This window comes from Juglans regia, chromosome 14 (assembly GCF_001411555.2).
Source record: "Juglans regia cultivar Chandler chromosome 14, Walnut 2.0, whole genome shotgun sequence".
NCBI lineage: Eukaryota > Viridiplantae > Streptophyta > Magnoliopsida > Fagales > Juglandaceae > Juglans > Juglans regia.
In genome coordinates this window covers 4636523-4653825 of record NC_049914.1, presented here as the reverse complement: position 1 = coordinate 4653825, position 17303 = coordinate 4636523, and the positions used below count along the sequence as shown (strand labels likewise).

At 33.5% G+C, this 17303-nt stretch overlaps 2 protein-coding genes across 4 annotated transcripts; one reads left to right on the top strand and one right to left on the bottom strand.

Annotated features, from left to right (window-relative positions):
• Positions 1-1908: 1908 nt before the first annotated feature.
• Positions 1909-4316, bottom strand: LOC109008523 (cytochrome P450 CYP82D47-like). Its single transcript, XM_018988640.2, has 2 exons — positions 3232-4316; positions 1909-2875 (listed from the first exon to the last, which is right to left on the bottom strand). The coding sequence occupies exons 1-2, from the start codon at positions 4168-4170 to the stop codon at positions 2249-2251; spliced, it is 1566 nt and encodes a 521-aa protein (XP_018844185.2). The 5' UTR covers positions 4171-4316; the 3' UTR covers positions 1909-2248.
• A 5161-nt stretch (positions 4317-9477) lies between these two features.
• Positions 9478-17210, top strand: LOC109008524 (cyclin-C1-2-like). Of its 3 annotated transcripts, none has more exons than XM_018988643.2 (9): positions 9478-9711; positions 9848-9947; positions 10827-10866; positions 11962-12006; positions 13232-13350; positions 13465-13588; positions 14317-14367; positions 15551-15701; positions 16759-17210. In XM_018988643.2, the coding sequence occupies exons 2-9, from the start codon at positions 9932-9934 to the stop codon at positions 16861-16863; spliced, it is 651 nt and encodes a 216-aa protein (XP_018844188.1). In that variant the 5' UTR covers positions 9478-9711; positions 9848-9931; the 3' UTR covers positions 16864-17210. The 3 variants fall into 3 exon arrangements, with proteins under 3 accessions (XP_018844188.1, XP_018844187.1, XP_018844186.1); XM_018988642.2 differs by having other exon boundaries at positions 9486-9711; positions 9841-9947; positions 15554-15701; XM_018988641.2 differs by having other exon boundaries at positions 9530-9711; positions 9841-9947.
• The last annotated feature ends 93 nt before the right edge of the window (positions 17211-17303 follow it).

Sequence of the window (17303 nt, the reverse complement as noted above, 5' to 3'; positions counted from 1 at the left end):
CTTGAATTTTTCTCTTATCAAAATAAAGAAATTCATGAATAACATTGGAATATTAAATAAGATATTCATAAATATAAAAAACTAACTTGATAAAAGGTTCAAACTTAACTCGCGTTTAAACTTTGACGGGTGAACGCGCGCTCTGAACCAAAACCATAGGTGATTGCCATGCCCATGTCATGACGTTGATTATCATCTGCATTCCATCGTGAATGGCGTCTTCAAGGTAGCCACTTATGATTTCGTATGTACACGTTTAAATTAAGATATTTTACTGAATTATATAAAATGACAGAAAAAAATTGAATAAAAATTTTAAAAAGATATATTCAATTTTTTTTAATATAATTTTTATTTTAAAATTTGTAAAAGTTATATCAACTTTTTGTACTTTGTTTTGAAATTCGTAAAAATTGTATTGATTTTTTTGTTTGAATAATAATTAGGTAATTGATTAGATGAAAATTTTGAAATTAAAAAATAGTTTGTGTTTGAATGATATTTGAAGATAAAATTGCAAAAAAGGGCCCGGTTTGAATACACAAAACTATCTCATCTCATTTCATCATTATAACTTTTTCAAATTCTCACATAAAATTTAATAAACAATTCAACTTTTTCTAATCACAAAATAAAAATTATATTATAACAATATTTTATTCAACTTTCAATAGAACATCTCATTTTATCTAATCTGAACTATATAACCAAACGAAACATTAAAATTTTTGATAATTCTATATCTTATCTAGGGTTGGGTGGCAGAGCCACCTCGCCGTCCATTGCCTCAGCCCCACCTGGGCGGCACACCCGCCCACAAGCCATACACATAGCAGGGGTGGGGGGTGATATGGGCCCAGGCCCGCCACCACTGCATCCCAGCTCACCCATACAAGCCAGCCCAAAATTATAATTATATGGCTAGTGCTACAGGAACCAATAATTCAATTGAAGAATTCAACCGATAAGTGCAAATGTATTTTTTTTATTTTTTTCTTTAATCATTTTTATACGTCTTTAAATATTTTTAAAAAATAGAAAAAATAGCAGTTCATTAATATTCACTTTCTTAACTATTAAGTTAAAAAAAATTAAAAAGAAAAAAATCAATCGATTACTTTTATCGGTTCAATTAATATTTTCTTAATTATATATATAAGCATTGATAAATGACGTTGTCCCCTCTCTCTCTTTCCTCTTCGGTTCTTCACCTCTCTCTCTCTCTCTTTGCGTCCTCTTCTTTTTATTCTCCTCCTCTTCCTTGACTCCTCCTCCACTTTTTCTTTTCCTCCTTCTTGAAGAACTTGATGCTTTTGGCCGCACCGCCATGAAAACCCACAGCCATGAGTGGCTGCTGCCATGGTTCATTATTTAGTTGGATATGTTTCATTAGTTTTAGTTAGGATGGGGGCCTTGTCCCTGAGATGCGGTGGCAGATTCTTGAGACCAAACCACCAAGAAGAAAAAAAAAACTAGGGCAAGGTGCGAGAATGGGGCAACCCCGCCCAAGAGTGCGGGTAGTACCCCTAATCTCATCTTTGTGTCAAACCAGCACAGCCCACAATTGGAACCGTAACAGTTTTCCAGTACTATATGTTCGGGATTTGTTCTCTCTTTCTAGCCCATTATTTTCTATGAGATTTGGCTCTTCTCTTTATATTATAAGATCTGTACTCGTCCTTTGCCAGTAACATATATACAAGATTTCTCTATCTTTTTAAAACTACAATCTCAAATCCAGACGTTCTAAACCAGTACGTGATTGAGGGATGGAGGCTTGGAGCGACTTTCTGTGGAACCATTCACTGGACGCATGTTAGACTAATGGGCACTATTTCAATAACTATTTTAAGAAAAACGTTAGTGTGTCAAGTCATTTAAAAAAATTAAGAACTACTCGAAAAATTCTTTTTTTTTTTTTTGTTACAATGGGTCTAATATATATATCTAACATTAATCGACGTGCATTTTACATGAACCGAGATAAAGTGATCATCAAGGGATCACTCATGATATATAGTTTAGAGTCAACACCAAATGTTTTGTAATTATTTAAACCAAATGTAATAATTTTACTTCTCTAATGAATTTTAGGCGGTTGCTAAGCACATGTGTTGATTTTTCTTTTGATTAATATATTGTTTATGCTTTTTACTTTATTAATCGAGGTTGCTTGGTTTAATAAAATGACAGATGTAAAAGTACCCACAAGTACCAACACAGATACTTCAGTTTCTACTGCTGATCTCTAGCATCCATAGAGTTCAGAAGAAAGGCGTGGAGTGAGGAGAACTTGAAGGGGAGTTGTCCTTGGCATGGTAACGCCCAAGCCTTCGGTCATGTCCACAGAAATGTTCTCTGGTGTTGTTAACTCAAATCCCTGAAGCAAGCGAGCTAGTGCCAAGTGTGATACTTGCATGGCAAATGTGTTCCCAGGGCAAGATCTTCTACCTAACCCAAATGGTGTGAACTCAAAATGTTGTCCTAAAGCATCAATGTGTGCATGGCTTGTGAGAAACCTTTCTGGCGAAAATCCATCAGGGTCCTCCCAAACTCTCGGGTCTCGATGCAACTTCCACACATTTACTAACAGCCGAGTTCCCTTTGGAACATAATACCCACAAACTTGACAATCTTCCAGCGCCTCGTGTGGAACTGCTAGTGGGGCTGGTGGGTATAAGCGCAATGATTCTTTGACTATGGCTTGGAGGTAAACCATATCTTTGATATCGTAATCTTCCACCCATCTATCCTTTCCAACTTTGACATCCAGCTCTTCTTGGACACGCTTTAAAGCATGTTCATTGTTCAGCAATAGAGATAGCAGCCATATCAAGTTAACAGATGTTGTTTCCGCGCCAGCCAAGATAAAAGTCTACCACATGATATTTAGACCATATTTAGAAGCAGAATTTTTGCAAATGAAACGACATTAATTATTAGAATATTGACAATGTGTAATCGTTTTAGTTACTAGAGATTCAAAATTATCTTGTTAAGATCTACTCTCTCAGTGTTTGCTATGTTTAATAATGTTTGTGATCGAAGAGATCAAACCAGTCCCTGTAATTGCCAAACCCATGTTCTTGACAGTTGACACGGCCTAATGTTACAGTGTACCAAGATAAAGCTTCTATTCTGCAATGCATCGATCCTAAAACAACAATATTCTAGTTTTACCATATTACGATTATTAAGGCTTATGCGAGAAATTAATGTTACTAAACGTACCGATACTGTAGCCTTGATAATGGTTTCACGAGTATGGCCAAACATGGATTCGCCCTCAATTACTGACAGCATTATGTCGATGAAGTCCAGCTTGTCGCTTGCCACTCTTTCCAGCCTCTTCAAGGTGTGTTCTTGAATCCAACTTCCTATTAAAGTGTCCAATTCCCTTCCAAGACGCTTCACAGATTTCACTTGACCTCCAAAATCAATCCATCCCAGAAATGGAAGTAGATCAGAAATGACAGGCGCCCCAACTACATACATAAATTCTTTGATAATTTTCCGTGCACGTTTTGCCTCTTCGTCTTCTCCGCCATTGACATGACCAAAATATCTCTTCCCCGCTATTAGTTTAGTAATTATGTTCAAGGTTAAGCGTTCAATCCATTCACTAATCACCACCTTAACAGGGCTGTGATTGTTGTTCTGACAAAGAGAGTAGAGATCTTTGACCAAAGTATCCACTTCGGAGATTTGCACATTCTTTAGTGTCTCGAGCCGGTGGGCAGAGAGGAGTTCCATCATGGCTAGCTTTCTCATCTCTCGCAAATATGCGCCGTAAGGTGCAAAACCCAGTCCTGCGTTGTTGTAACCCAGGTACTTTGATTGAGTAGATTTCGGACGTCCTGCTAAAACCTTGTCGTTTGTAGTGAAGCATTCCTTGACTGCCTCGTGACTGCAAATCACAACTGCACTTTTCGAGCCAAACCTGATCATGAAGACGGGCCCATGTCTGTCAGCCATGGCCGCCAAGGTTCGGGCAAGTGGGTTTTTGCCACGTAGTTGACGAAGGTGACCGATAATTGGCAAGGCACCCGATGGTTCTGGGGCTAACAAACCCTTTGTTTTCTGAACGCCAATTCTCAACCTCCATAGATTGTACAATAACAGCGGAACTAAAAGCCCTGCAATTGCAAGTAGATGAGAGGTGATTTCCATGAATGTTCCAACCCCAGTTTGGTGGTTTCTTTAGTGGTGCCAGGTGATGGTGCCAGAAGGAGATGAACATTAGGAAGAAAATTGGCCACCTGATAAAAAGGTTGGATATCCAGGTGATGGTGGCCCCAGGGATGACTTTTTTGTTACCTTCGAGTCATTGTAGTGGCGACTTTGCTTGGGTTCTTGTGTCAAGAATCTTTTGGCGAGATCACACGTGATAAAATTCATTTTTATGAAAAGAAATTTGTCTAATCGTGGCACTTTCTATTTTTTTTTAGCATTATTATTTTTTTGTAAATTAGCAGGTTTTGAGCTTAAGATGAGAGGTAAAATTTTTATTTTATCTCATTTTAAATATAATTTAAATATAAATTTTTAAATTAATTATTACAATTTTTTTAAAATTTTTCAATAAAAAATAATTATAACCTTTTCAAATCTATAAAAATAACAAAAATTCTATGCTCAATCACTTTTGCATATTCCTTACGCATACTACTAATGTGATTAGTTGCGTCATTTTTTTAATATAAAATAATTATTTTGGCCAATTACATCGTTGGAGTATGCAAAGAATATGCAAAAGTGACTGAATGCAGCATAATTCTAAAAATAATATTTTAATTTAATAATATTTTTTATTCAACTTTTTCTCTCTCATTTTTTTAAATTAAAAAAATACTTAATTCAAATTATCTCATTATTATTCATAAATTATTTTATTATTATTCATAAAATTAGCATTATACATGGAATTCAATAATTCTCCCCACATATATATTTTTTTAGATTGAATAAGGGGGAATCGTCGATCGGGAACTTTTCGGAGATCAAAAGACTATACGCACCCCACCACAATATTCTCCAATTGTCGATTTATAAGACCACCGAACGCGACGCAAAATGGAGTGGGCGTGTAGCCGGCACGCGCAGGTTGAAGGTTGGCGTGTGACTACACGCGCCATTGCGAGAGCTTTTTGCCAATGCCATGCGTGGCATTTTTTGGGCCTGTGATTCTAGGACTTTCCAGATCCATTGTCAGTCTTCCTCTAAGAGTAGCGCGTGTCCTGCACGCGCCACTATAGCCCCTGCGCCTGTATTTTTTTTTTCAGTCCAAGTTTTTATTTTGTTTGCAAATCCAATTTTTCTCGGTTCTTCTATGTATTTTGTAGTTTTGTTGTCTATTTTTGTAGATAAAAATAATAAGAAATAGACTATTGAATTTAATGTTCATAGCAGCAGAGTCTCGTTCCTCTTTTGGGAGGAGTAAAAAAGATAATAATCCTACTCTTTTGAAGAATGAAGATAATACTTCTATTCTTTTAAAAAATGTATCGTTTAATTCTGTTTTTACAGAACGTTTTTCTTTGTTAGAAAATAGTTTATAGACGTTAAGATAATGTACGTCACAAATAAATTTATGTGTAGGAGTGTTCTAAAATGATGCGTAATTTGATTTATAGTCTTTTGTTTTTTTATATTAATAAATCATAATTGTAATTTTGATTTCACTTAAATAAAATGAAGTCTCTTTTCATTAAAAAAAAAATCTTCCCACGTATGACACAGCGCGCCGAGGCCCGAGACTATTGGAGTATCTTTTGACAAAAAAGAAAAAGAAGCTTTAATTTGTCGGCCATCATCCTCTATTCACGGTCACAATCTTCTCGTCCCTTCCCTTTGGAAACACTGCACTCGCACGGAGATAAGTCAATCAAATATTAAAAAACGAATTTTACTATATCAAGTTACTTTTAATAATTAATCAAAATATTTATTTTATATTAATAAAATATATAAAAGTGACTGCAAAAAAAAAATTTATTCTCAAACAAGAAATATATGAATTTGCAGGAACCAACAAATTAACCCTTAAAGACAAATTAAATTTCAAACAGGGTACTCAAAATGGAAGATTTGTTTTCACCTTCTTCTTTTTTTAAACCATTTGACAATTTGTGAAAGATATATCACGTTATCTGTTAGTTGCCTCATCGAATTGGCGAGCCCCTTTATACGCATTAGAGCCATAGCCTTGGTCATGACTTGCACTGTTTGCGGCCTTTGGGTGGTTTTTGGAGACGAGAAACAGAGTCTCTCGAGCAAAGGCAGTGAGCGGTGACTACTTTCAAATTAATGTATGTAAAAGTTCAATTCAATCAGATAAGTTAAAAGGTACTAAATAATTAAGTTCTTCCGTTCTCAATTCAATGGGTATTGTGCACCATCTACATCATTTATATAATAAAATTATATTATTTAAATATTTTATTAAATTAAACATTTCTTTTATAATTTATTGAATTTGAATTTGAAGTGTGCCAACGAGTGTAAAGAGTGTGTTTTTCTTGTATAATACGTGTGAGGTCATATTTTAAGAAAAATTATATTTATAGTCATATAATGTATAAATATCGTGCACTCATTTAAAAAATAAAAAATAAATATGAGATTTATATAAAAAAAATTAAATTTTTAATAATAAATCTTACTTTTTTTCTAAAAAAATGTACAGTATTTTCACAATCTATGACTATATATAATATTACTTATATTTTAATAAGATGTGTGGCACTGCCACGTAATCTAGATTATGATGACCGGTAGTGCCATGTTATTCCTTAAATTAGTTTTATAAAAAAAATTATATTTATTATCTACTACACATTAATATATAAATATATATTTTAAATAGACGGACAAAAATATAAATCATATGTTTTTTTAAAGGGAAAGTGTTATCATTTATTAGAAAAACTTACTTCTATAATTAGATACATGCGTATTACCATATCAATTATTACATCGTAAACAAATTAATATATTTAAAACTCTACTGATATATTATTTTTTTATGATTAATTTAATCGTTATTATTGTTGATACTCACTTTAAAATATATATATATATATATATATATACATATACTAGCGGTGACTAACGTGCAAAGCACGTTTGCCATGTTTGCTTAATTGAAAAAATAAATAAATAATAATTTCTAATATTAAAATAATTAAAATTATTATTTATTCATATTTATTATTTATTATAGAATTTAAATTATATTTAAAAATTAAATTAATTAGATAGTTTTTTTCTATTAAAAATATTCAGTAAAACTTCATCATTTATTTAATGATGATAAAATAATATTTTATAAATTAAAGTTGATTTTAAGTGTATAATATAATATTATTCTCTTAAAAATATTCAGTAAAATTTTATCTTTTACTTAATAATAAAAAATTAATATTTTATAAATTAAAGTTAATTTTAAGTTTATGGTAGAATATTTATATTTTAATTATTTGTTTTATATTAGTTTAAATCAATATTTAAATTTTTATCGTTAGATTAAATCTGAATATTAAAGATGATAGGTTGAAATTTAAAACCTAAAAACTAACATTTTCCTCCACTTTTCTTTTCTCACTCTCTCATTCCCCATGCACGTTTGCCTAATTTAATTAATTAAGAATATTATCATATTTAAATTATGTTAAAACTGTAATTATTTATATGATTTAAATTTCTTATAAATATTTAGTAAAATTTTATCATTTATTTAATAATGGAAGATTAATATTTAATATTTATATATTAATTATTTAAATTTTAAATTAGTTTAAATTAATGTTTAAATTTCTATTATTAGATCAAATCTAAGAATTTAAAACGAAGGATTGAGATTAATTTTTTAAAAATATTTAATAAAATTTTATCATTTATTTAATTTATTTCAATATTTTTAATTAAATTAATATTTATTTATATATAAATCAGTATTTTAATCTTTTATTGTTAAATCATTTTGAAGACTCCAAAACAATAGCTAGGATTTTAATGGTTATTAATGTGTCATTATATGTAGGTTAAAAAGTAACTTTTGCATATAATATAATAGGGAAATACTTAATTAATTAGACACAAATGAATTAGATAAAAGTAAACTCACAAGTTGATGTGATTTAATTAGGTAGGCCAGATTGTAAAATTACTTTTATTATAAAGTAAATATAACAGATCCAATAAAACCATGCACATCCGTTTTTAGATTTATTTTTGTGTATATATGTAGCAGTTCTCTTCATCATTTTCACACACTATATTTTTTGTTTTGTGGACGAAATACTCCCGGCCATTAATACGTTTTAATTTCTATTCTTTTGTAATTTTCTGTTTTTGTTCCACCCTTTCCTCACTTTCCCCCCCTCTCTCTCTCCCCCCGTACGCGTGACTCCCAGCCGAATCTTCCTCTGCCCAGCCCGACGCCGCCGTGCGTCGGTGAGCCTCACCGCCTCTTCCACCGGCACCACCTCACTCCGGCGAGTCCCCCCACACCGGTCTCCCTCTCTCACGCTCTCTCTTCCTCTCTCTCGGTTGTGCGCAGCCCGAATGGGTTTGATGTTGCTGCGCCGCCGTACGCCATCCTCCGACGCCACCACCTCCACGGTAGCCTCCTCTCCCACCGTCCATCCCCCTCCAGCGAGCTCGGCCTCCATCTCCGTGCCGTTTGCTCCCACGAAATCTACCTCTCTCTTGCACGGGTTCTCCACACCCACGGCGGAGATCCACCTCCTCTGCCCACCGTATCACCACCGGGACCTCCTTTCGCCACCGACCATCTATCGTAGCCGTCCTCACGCTCAGCCGAGCCACCATGGATGCTCACCTTCCCTCACGGACGCGCACTTCCCCTTCGGCCACCTCCACCGTAATTTGTGGTGATTTTTTTTATTTTATGGTATTTTTGTTGTGATTTTGTGGTGATTTTGTTAATTTGTGGTATTTTTGTGAAGATTTTATGATGATTTTATGGTTTTACCGTGTATTTTTGTGATGGTTTTGCTGTGGTTTTGCATATGTGGTTTTGCTTCGAGGATGCAGAGAGGGACGAGATGCAATTTGCTGAAGATTTTACCGTGTTATTACTGTTTGGTGAAGATTTTATGATGATTTTGTGGTTTTATCGTATATTTTTGTGATTATTTTGCTGTGATTTTACTTCGGTTTTGCATCTGTGGTTTTGCTTCGATGATGCGATTTGCGGTTTTACTTCGATTTACTTCGGTATATTTTTGAGAGGATGCGATTCGCGGTTTTGTGATTTTGCTGTGTTATTACTGTTTATAATTACTGTTGATGTCACTGTTCATTAAGCGATAAGCGCTTTTAAGTATAAAGGAGATATATATATATATATATATATATATATATTAGAGATAACATTCTACCTAGATAAAATTCGACCTCACGTTTCATACAAAAAGAAGACTCAAAGACAAACGTTAGACTTGGACCAAATCTTTTTTTATTTTGAGTAGTTAACAAAACAATAAAATAGATGCGAAAAAAAGGCGGAAACCGAAACGGAGCGGAGCGCCCCCCGAACTTCCGCTCGCCGCAGAATAGCATCCTTTTTAGGCTAGCTGGATCTTGATCGATCGAAGCAACTTTTGACTTTCCGTTGTTGAGGACTCACGGGAACTTTCTGGTCCCTGATCCAAAGATGGCTGCCAATTTCTGGACATCCTCTCACTAGTACGTTTCCAACATACCCTCTTTTCATTTTATTTACTGTGTTTTTCTGTGTTTTAGATTTATTTTGGTTGTTATTATGCCATTCTTCTTTCGGGTTTCTGAATTTGGGTATGTTTTGTGTTTTTCAAGCAAACAGCTTTTGGATCAGGAAGATGTGGATGTGCTGCACCCACTCGACAAAGACAAAGGCATCACTCTTGAGGATTTCAAGCTTATTAAGATGCACATGGCCAATTGTATGATCTCTCTCTCTCTCAAACGCACACTTTATGTTGGATTTCACTCCATTATTTTGCTTTTGTTTTGATGGATTTCAGCTTGTTTAAGTAATTCTCTGTGCTTTTCCCCTTCTTTCTTTTAATTGCAGAAAATTTTGATCGTTCGTGCTTGAATTGTTAGTTTATACTTGAATGCCCTTTGTCTGGACAAAGTTTATCTCAGTATACTACGGTCTTTTCGTATATGGTGGATCGAGGTTTTCGTTTTTTCCCCACCAAGAACTGCATCAAGACTGACTGCTGAAAATTGCATCTGCTAAGACTGCTATAACGGAAAATTGAAATCATAATTAGGGTAGTGATTAAACATGACAAGAGATTGTTAACTAAATCAATAGAAAGTTGACTGTGTTTTATTGAGAATTGTTGCTTTCCTCACTTTTTACTGATCAAAAAAAAAAAAAAAAATTGTTGCTTTCCTGGTGCAGTGCCCCTTGATATGATAGGTTTCTAAAAGACTTGAGACTACAAGACAAGATGCATACATTTTTTAGTATATGCTTATCAACTTGTCACTTGGAGTTACATATGCTATTAGAGATATAAGGGGAAATGGTATTTTTTGTTCTCCCTCTCTCTCATGTGCACATGTGTGTTTTATCGTAATTGGATTTTGCTGTTATCACCTTGTAATTTATTGGTTTCATACTGTCTCTTGCAGTTCTTGATTTTATGGATTTCTTTGTCGACTGTGAATTTGTTGAATCATAGAATTATAACTCCCTGTATTTCTTGAACGTCCCTTGAAATGCATTGCGCAAATGTGCTCCTGCTAATAATGTTGCTATAATATCTAAATTATTTTAAAAGTTCACTTTTTTATTGGCTTGTTTTCAGATATATGGAAATTGGCTCAATATGTTAAAGTGAGGCAAAGGTTTGAACTTAATCTTTTAATCTTACTGAAACCATTACCTATATGTTCATAATTTATGCTTTTTTAAAAAAATACAAGTAGAACTGCCTTTTCTTTTCCCCTGCTTAGATGGTTCTTGAAGTCTTGATTCACATATAACTTGTACAATTTTTGCCTGGTAGTAAGATGACCTGTGAACCACGATGCATGGCTAATTTAAGTAAACACCAATGTCAACATTCAGATAGAAAATAATAGTGTTTAGAATTAATCAAAGCTTGTTTTGACTGATGGGGAAAATAAGGGTTATTGACTCATTTGAACCTCTCTAGTCTTGATGTCATGCTACGGCCTCATTTGGATGTTGAGATGAGATAAAAAATCTGTGAACAGTAGTGAAATGGTTTGAATTAAGATATTTTATGGGGTTTTGGAAAAGGAGAGAAAAAGTTGAATAAAAATATTATAAAGTTAAAATATTGTTAGAATATAATTTTTTAATATAATTTTTGTTTTGGGATTTGAAAAAATTGAATTTTTTTTTGTGTTTTGTTTGGAAGTTTGGGTAAGTTGTAATTATTAGATGAAAAAGTTGAAAATTTGAAATTAAAAAGTATTTGTGTTTGAGTGATGCTTAGATGTTGAGATGAGATGAGTTGAGATTTCTCATCTCACCTCAACATCCAAACGGGGCCTTAGGATCTACTTCTGAAATTTATTCACACATTCTCAACTTTATTGACTTATAAGCAAGTACCTCCTACCACTACTGATGCTAGAATTTGTGAATACAAATGGAACAAAATTATTTTATTATTTTGTTTCTAAGATTTTTTTTTTTTTGATAAGTAAGAGATAAATATTATTAATATGAATGAAATAGGCATGACCCATGTACACAGGAAGTATACAAAAGAACACCTAGATACATTCTAATAACTTTTGTTTCTAAGAATTGTGGGGTGATTAGGTACTATTGTATCCTTCAGGGCCTCATGATAACAGTTAATTCTCAGTAATTTTGTTTTGTTAACTTTACAAAATCGGTGTAGAAAGGTAGATTAGACTATTTTCACCACTCAGTTAAATCTTTAATATACTGATCAAATGTTTCAGGGTGGTAGCTACTGCAGTAGCATATATGAGACGCGTTTACACCAGGTACCCAAGCAATTACCTGATGATGAAAAATAAGCTCAATTAGTGACGACAAGCTCCTGGCTTTTTGTTTGCTTTTCATCCAAGTAACAACTATCATTTGAATTTGTGATAACAGTTGATAATTGTGTATTGCCAGTTCATTGTATTTTTTTATTCTAGTTAATAGCCTAAATACTGACTTCTTTACATAACCAAAACATTTTACAATCCACTTTTTCCTATCCTTTAAAATATATCACCAAAACCCATTTTTTCTATTTTACATACTGACTTTTACAATATACCATACATTAGCTTATTTATTTTTCCTTTATATCATTCAAATATTATACTTTTTAATATATTTTATTCATTTCAAATAAAGTAAAAAGTAGAAAGTAGATAAAGAAATGAATAAAGAGTAAAAAGTAGAGAGATAAATGAATTAAATATTTATACAAGTGTGAATAGTGTTCCATAGATGTAGAGATGGTACTGTAGCAAACTGGATATTAGTTATAAAATACATATTCCGGGCTATATTGAGCTATTTCCTTCAAATTTTACAAAAACCTGGGTTTTACATAACCCATTGGGGAATGCTCTGCTCTTCTTTTTTTTTTTTTTTGGCTTTCTGTAACTATACTCTACTTTGTGTACTGTACATGTCTTCATTACAAACCGTACGTAGTAATCCTCCATCAGTGGCTATACTCATCTTTGGCTATACACAGCATAAAATAAATTAATGGGGCAATGCTGGTTTTGCAACTTGTTCACAGCCTAAGTATGAAGCAATAGTTGCACGCTTATAAAGATGTAAATACTTCATTCTGGTGTATCATATGGACAAATACATGATCTCTCTGGGTCCCATTGAATTTCATTTAGAATAGCAGAATTACAATGTTCATGTTGATTCTTAGTACAAGTGAAAGGATAAACTGAGTTTGAGAACCTGCTACATGAGGTTTTTGTTTGACCAAATTTGGGAGAGAGTTTTTGCTTGGTGGTGGCTTATCATGTCCTTCTCTCCTGCTAAATTGCTTTTAAATATTTGGAAGGACATTCTTTTCTGAGTATTTTCTTTTTCTCAAGAATTTTTTGACTCAGTTTTGCATACAAGCACTTGGATTGCTTTATATGTTGTCATTTGGGTATCCTCTTATAAGAAAGCAGATTCAGACACCTTTTACACCCTGTTGCGTGGCTGCTTGCTAAGCTTAACTGCCTTTTGTTCTCACAGAAAGAGTATGACAGAATATGATCCACGCCTTGTTGCTCCAACCTGCTTGTACCTGGCGTCTAAAGCAGAAGAAAGCACAGTGCAGGCCAGGCTTCTTGTGTTTTACCACAAGAAATTATGTAATTACTTGATACTGAACTTAATAGTTAAATCAGTGGAATACCTACCAAATTCAATGGTTAACATTTAGGCAGTGCGTGAAGTTTTTAGAACCCACTTTTTCTGTTTCACAGGTGCTGATGAAAAGTATAGGTATGATAGGTATGAGATCAAGGACATCCTTGAAATGGAAATGAAGATTTTAGAAGCACTCAATTATTATTTAGTCGTATTCCATCCTTACCGAGCATTGTCTCAGTAAGTATTTCATCCCCTTTATCAGGTATCTTTAGCTAATTCAGGTTGGTTGTAAGCTGTTTGGTTTTTTTTTTTTTTTTTTGAATTAATCTTTTAAGTTTAGACTGTAACTGATCAGTGGTCAGCTCCATCAACTTGATGAATTACTTGAGTGCTTGAATGTCAGTCTTGGTTTTGACTTGGTGACTTGGTGTTTTACCTTATTTAAGCTGTAACCACCAGATTTTCAGTTTCCTTTTCATATTTATCTGGTACTAGGCACTTATAAAAAAAACAATTATCTGATACTAGACATTTTGGTTGGAATGTTAATGCAGTTTGTCTTCATATTCTTTGGTACTGCTAGTTGATATCAAACTTTTAAATGACACTTCTAAATTAGGCACATGCCTATGTCCCTATCTCATTCCTGATAACTGTTGATTTCTTGTAATATATTACTTCTACAGTTGTATAGTCCTAGATCTGGGATTTGTATGCTTGCATTCACTTATTGTTACTTATAATATTATGAGTGTGATTGCAAACTCGGATTTAATTAATCCCAGGCTACCTTAGGTTACCGCCAGAGAGAAGAAAAGTCTACTTTGGTTCCGATGATGCCAATAATGATCTTTGTGTCTGATTTTTGACTAGATTGCTCCTTTATCAAAGCTAGTCGTTTGATCTTCTCAATGAGATATCTTCCTCAGTAACAATTGTTCATCCTTTTCTCCTTGCTTTGGTAGGTTGTTTCAGGATGCAGGTCTGAATGATATAAATATGACCCAATTAACTTGGTAAGAGTCAAATTTCCAGCATAGTCAAATTTCTGAGGTGATTGTTGGGACACGTCACCTTGCCCATCTATTCTTTCGTGCCTATCTATTCTTTGTTTTTCTTAATATTTAGGATAAATAAGGTTTTAATATTCATGTTTTGTATGTTCCAATTATTTATTTATTTTCTTGCCATTCCTTCATGCATTGCACACAAGTATAATTGAGATGGGTTCTTAGTTTTCGTTATAGCCACAAGAAATTTAAATATATTTTTTTTAAAGGAAGTTTAGTTTGAAATCAATTAGGATTTTTTTAGAGAGAGAGAATATAGCATTGGGAAAAAAGGAAAACCTTGTTTAAGTAGGAGCCATTGGGAAAAAATAAAAGAAAAGAAAAGAAAAAAGGAAGGCTCAATTAGGACCTTGGTGGAAAAAATCCTAGCAAGAGCCTCTCACATTAAAAGCGGGACAAAAAAAGAAGAATTCAGGCCTTGGCAATGTTGGATAATTCTGATGGGACATTGACGTAGGTTCCTGCTACTATGGCTCACCATACAAGTTTTTTAGAACAGACTATGCCATGTCACTTATTTTTTAGTAACGCTAGATATAGTCATGGATTGTACAAGTGCCATGCACTCATTTTGATAAAGAGTGGGGCCCACCATTAAAAAATTAATTTTTTTATGTAAGTTCCATATATACTCACTTTTTTCAAAATGAGTGTGCGGCGATTGCGCACTATATGACTGCAAATATTATTTCTCCTTATTTTTACCTATTTTTCACCTATCTTAATGGTTATAATTGGATGAGGACATTATTTGTCAATATTTGGTGGTTGAAGAGTACAATGTGTCATTTGCTTAGAGCGTAAAGTGTAAAACATCTATTTGTTGAAGGATGGAAAGTGTATTTTTTCCAAGATAATTGCTTGTTCCTTTCAAATAATAAAAGTGCGAGAAGTGCTTGACAAAGCTGCTTGTGTTAAACATAGCTGTAGCTCCACATTCTCCTCTCGCTGTACTCATGGCATGTTTTTCTTTTTCTACCTGCAATCAATTCTGTAGAGTTATTTTGCTTCTTTTTTTACAATATGTTAGCATCTATTGATTTACAAGAACATTTTTTTTTTATCAGTGGTAGTGGATATTGATTTACAAGAACATAAATGTGATGTAGCCCTGATGTGTTAAAATTAGCAGGGGACTTGTGAATGACACCTACAAGATGGACCTTATTCTTGTACATCCTCCGCATCTGATTGCTTTAGCATGCATTTATATTGCTAGCGTACTCAGGGAAAAGGATACCACTGCATGGTTTGAAGAGCTTCGTGTTGATATGAATGCGGTAATTTTTCCAAAGCTAATTCTTATTGTCATGGTTTTCTGTCACCTCTTATTCCAATTAATCTGATTAAAACCATAAATTGGCACCCTTTTTGGGAAGGATGTAAAAAGGTGGAACACATTCTAATTAAAAAAAGAAAAACAATAATACATGATCATATTTCAGGTGACATGTCTAACTGCCAACTGCCATCTTGAACTTTTAGGGCAGGTTTGGGGCCAAAACCAAAACACAAAATTCTCATCTCATCTCATCTCATCATTACACATTTTTCAAATCCACATACAAAATATAATAAACAATTCAACTTTTTCAAATCCCAATACACATTTTTTAAATCCCAAAACAATAATAATATTAAAACTTAATATTTTAAACTTCAAAACAAAACACAAAATTCTCATCTCACCCCCCAAACATACCCTTAGTTGATTTGCCTCAAAGTCAAAGGCCAATTTGCTGCCTGTACCCCTTTTAAGCACCAAAACTTCATTAGTATGCCCTTTTCCATGGGTTAAGAGTGTCGTAGCTAAATTGCAGAATGCTTTTTAATATATATTGACCGATAAAAAGACTTTGCAATATCTTTTTTGTAATATTTTCTTTTTCTTTTTCTTTTTCTCTCATTTCATGGGCTATATAGGAGACATGCCAAATATTGTGAATAGAAATTGAATGTAGCGCCAAGATCCTTTGGATCAATTGGCAACACCTTGATTTCTCACTAAGAGAACCAAGGATCGAATCCCCCCTCCCCATGTATCAAAAAATAAAATAAAATTTTTGAATGTAGTTTCTGATAGGATTGATCCTAGAGGAGTAAAGTGTCATGAAAATTTATCAAGTACAAGTGACCGGTAGGTAATAGTGTCATGAACATTGCCCATTATTGAATGCTTCATGAGAACTACCTGTCATTACGTGCCTTGCATGTGTGACCATGTAATTTTATTAACTGCAATAAATTTCCATTGAAGTTATTGTTATGGATTTGCAGCTCATAAAAAGTCCTGATGTGTTCTACTCCCTAAACTATTAATGTGCAAGTTTTTGACAGGTAAAAAATATTTCCATGGAGATATTAGACTTCTATGAGAACCACAGAATGATCACGGACGACAGAGTCATTGCTGCTCTCAGCAAGCTAAATTTGAAGGCATAAACGGTTTGTAACCCTACCTCCTGCAGGAAAATAATGCTATTTCTCTTGCTATGACCAAGATAGAGTTTCTGGTCTATCCCAAAAGAAGTAGATGATTGTATTGTTTATGATATTGGAAACCTATCAACGGGCTCTTTAGCCAAGCAAAGGGAGGGAGAAGAGGTTGGATTACAATATGTAGGAGGAGACATCCTGTGAGATCGGGTAATTATGTTTCTAAGAGATGATTAATGTAACGAAGTTCACTTTAAAAAGCTAGTTGATCAATCAGTCTCTATGCAAATATGTACCGATTTTATGTAAATTTGGTTTATTTAAAGCTACACACGTACAGATTGACAACATAACTAATTGCCTGGATTTATAATGTGTTTGTAATATGTTATATGTACTTATATATAATATATACACGAAACCATGGTCTTCTCTTAATCTTAGTG

Excerpts from the sequence above, each read along its gene's own strand:
- LOC109008523 (XM_018988640.2), bottom strand. The coding sequence starts at position 4,170 with ATGGAAATCACCTCTCATCTACTTGCAATTGCAGGGCTTTTAGTTCCG. Across the intron at positions 2,876-3,231 it reads TTATCAAGGCTACAGTATCG|ACTTTTATCTTGGCTGGCGC; the intron begins GTACGTTTAGTA and ends ATCATGTGGTAG.
- LOC109008524 (XM_018988641.2), top strand. The coding sequence starts at position 9,680 with ATGGCTGCCAATTTCTGGACATCCTCTCACTA. Across the intron at positions 9,712-9,840 it reads TTCTGGACATCCTCTCACTA|CAAACAGCTTTTGGATCAGG; the intron begins GTACGTTTCCAA and ends GTGTTTTTCAAG. Across the intron at positions 12,007-13,231 it reads ATGAGACGCGTTTACACCAG|AAAGAGTATGACAGAATATG; the intron begins GTACCCAAGCAA and ends TTGTTCTCACAG.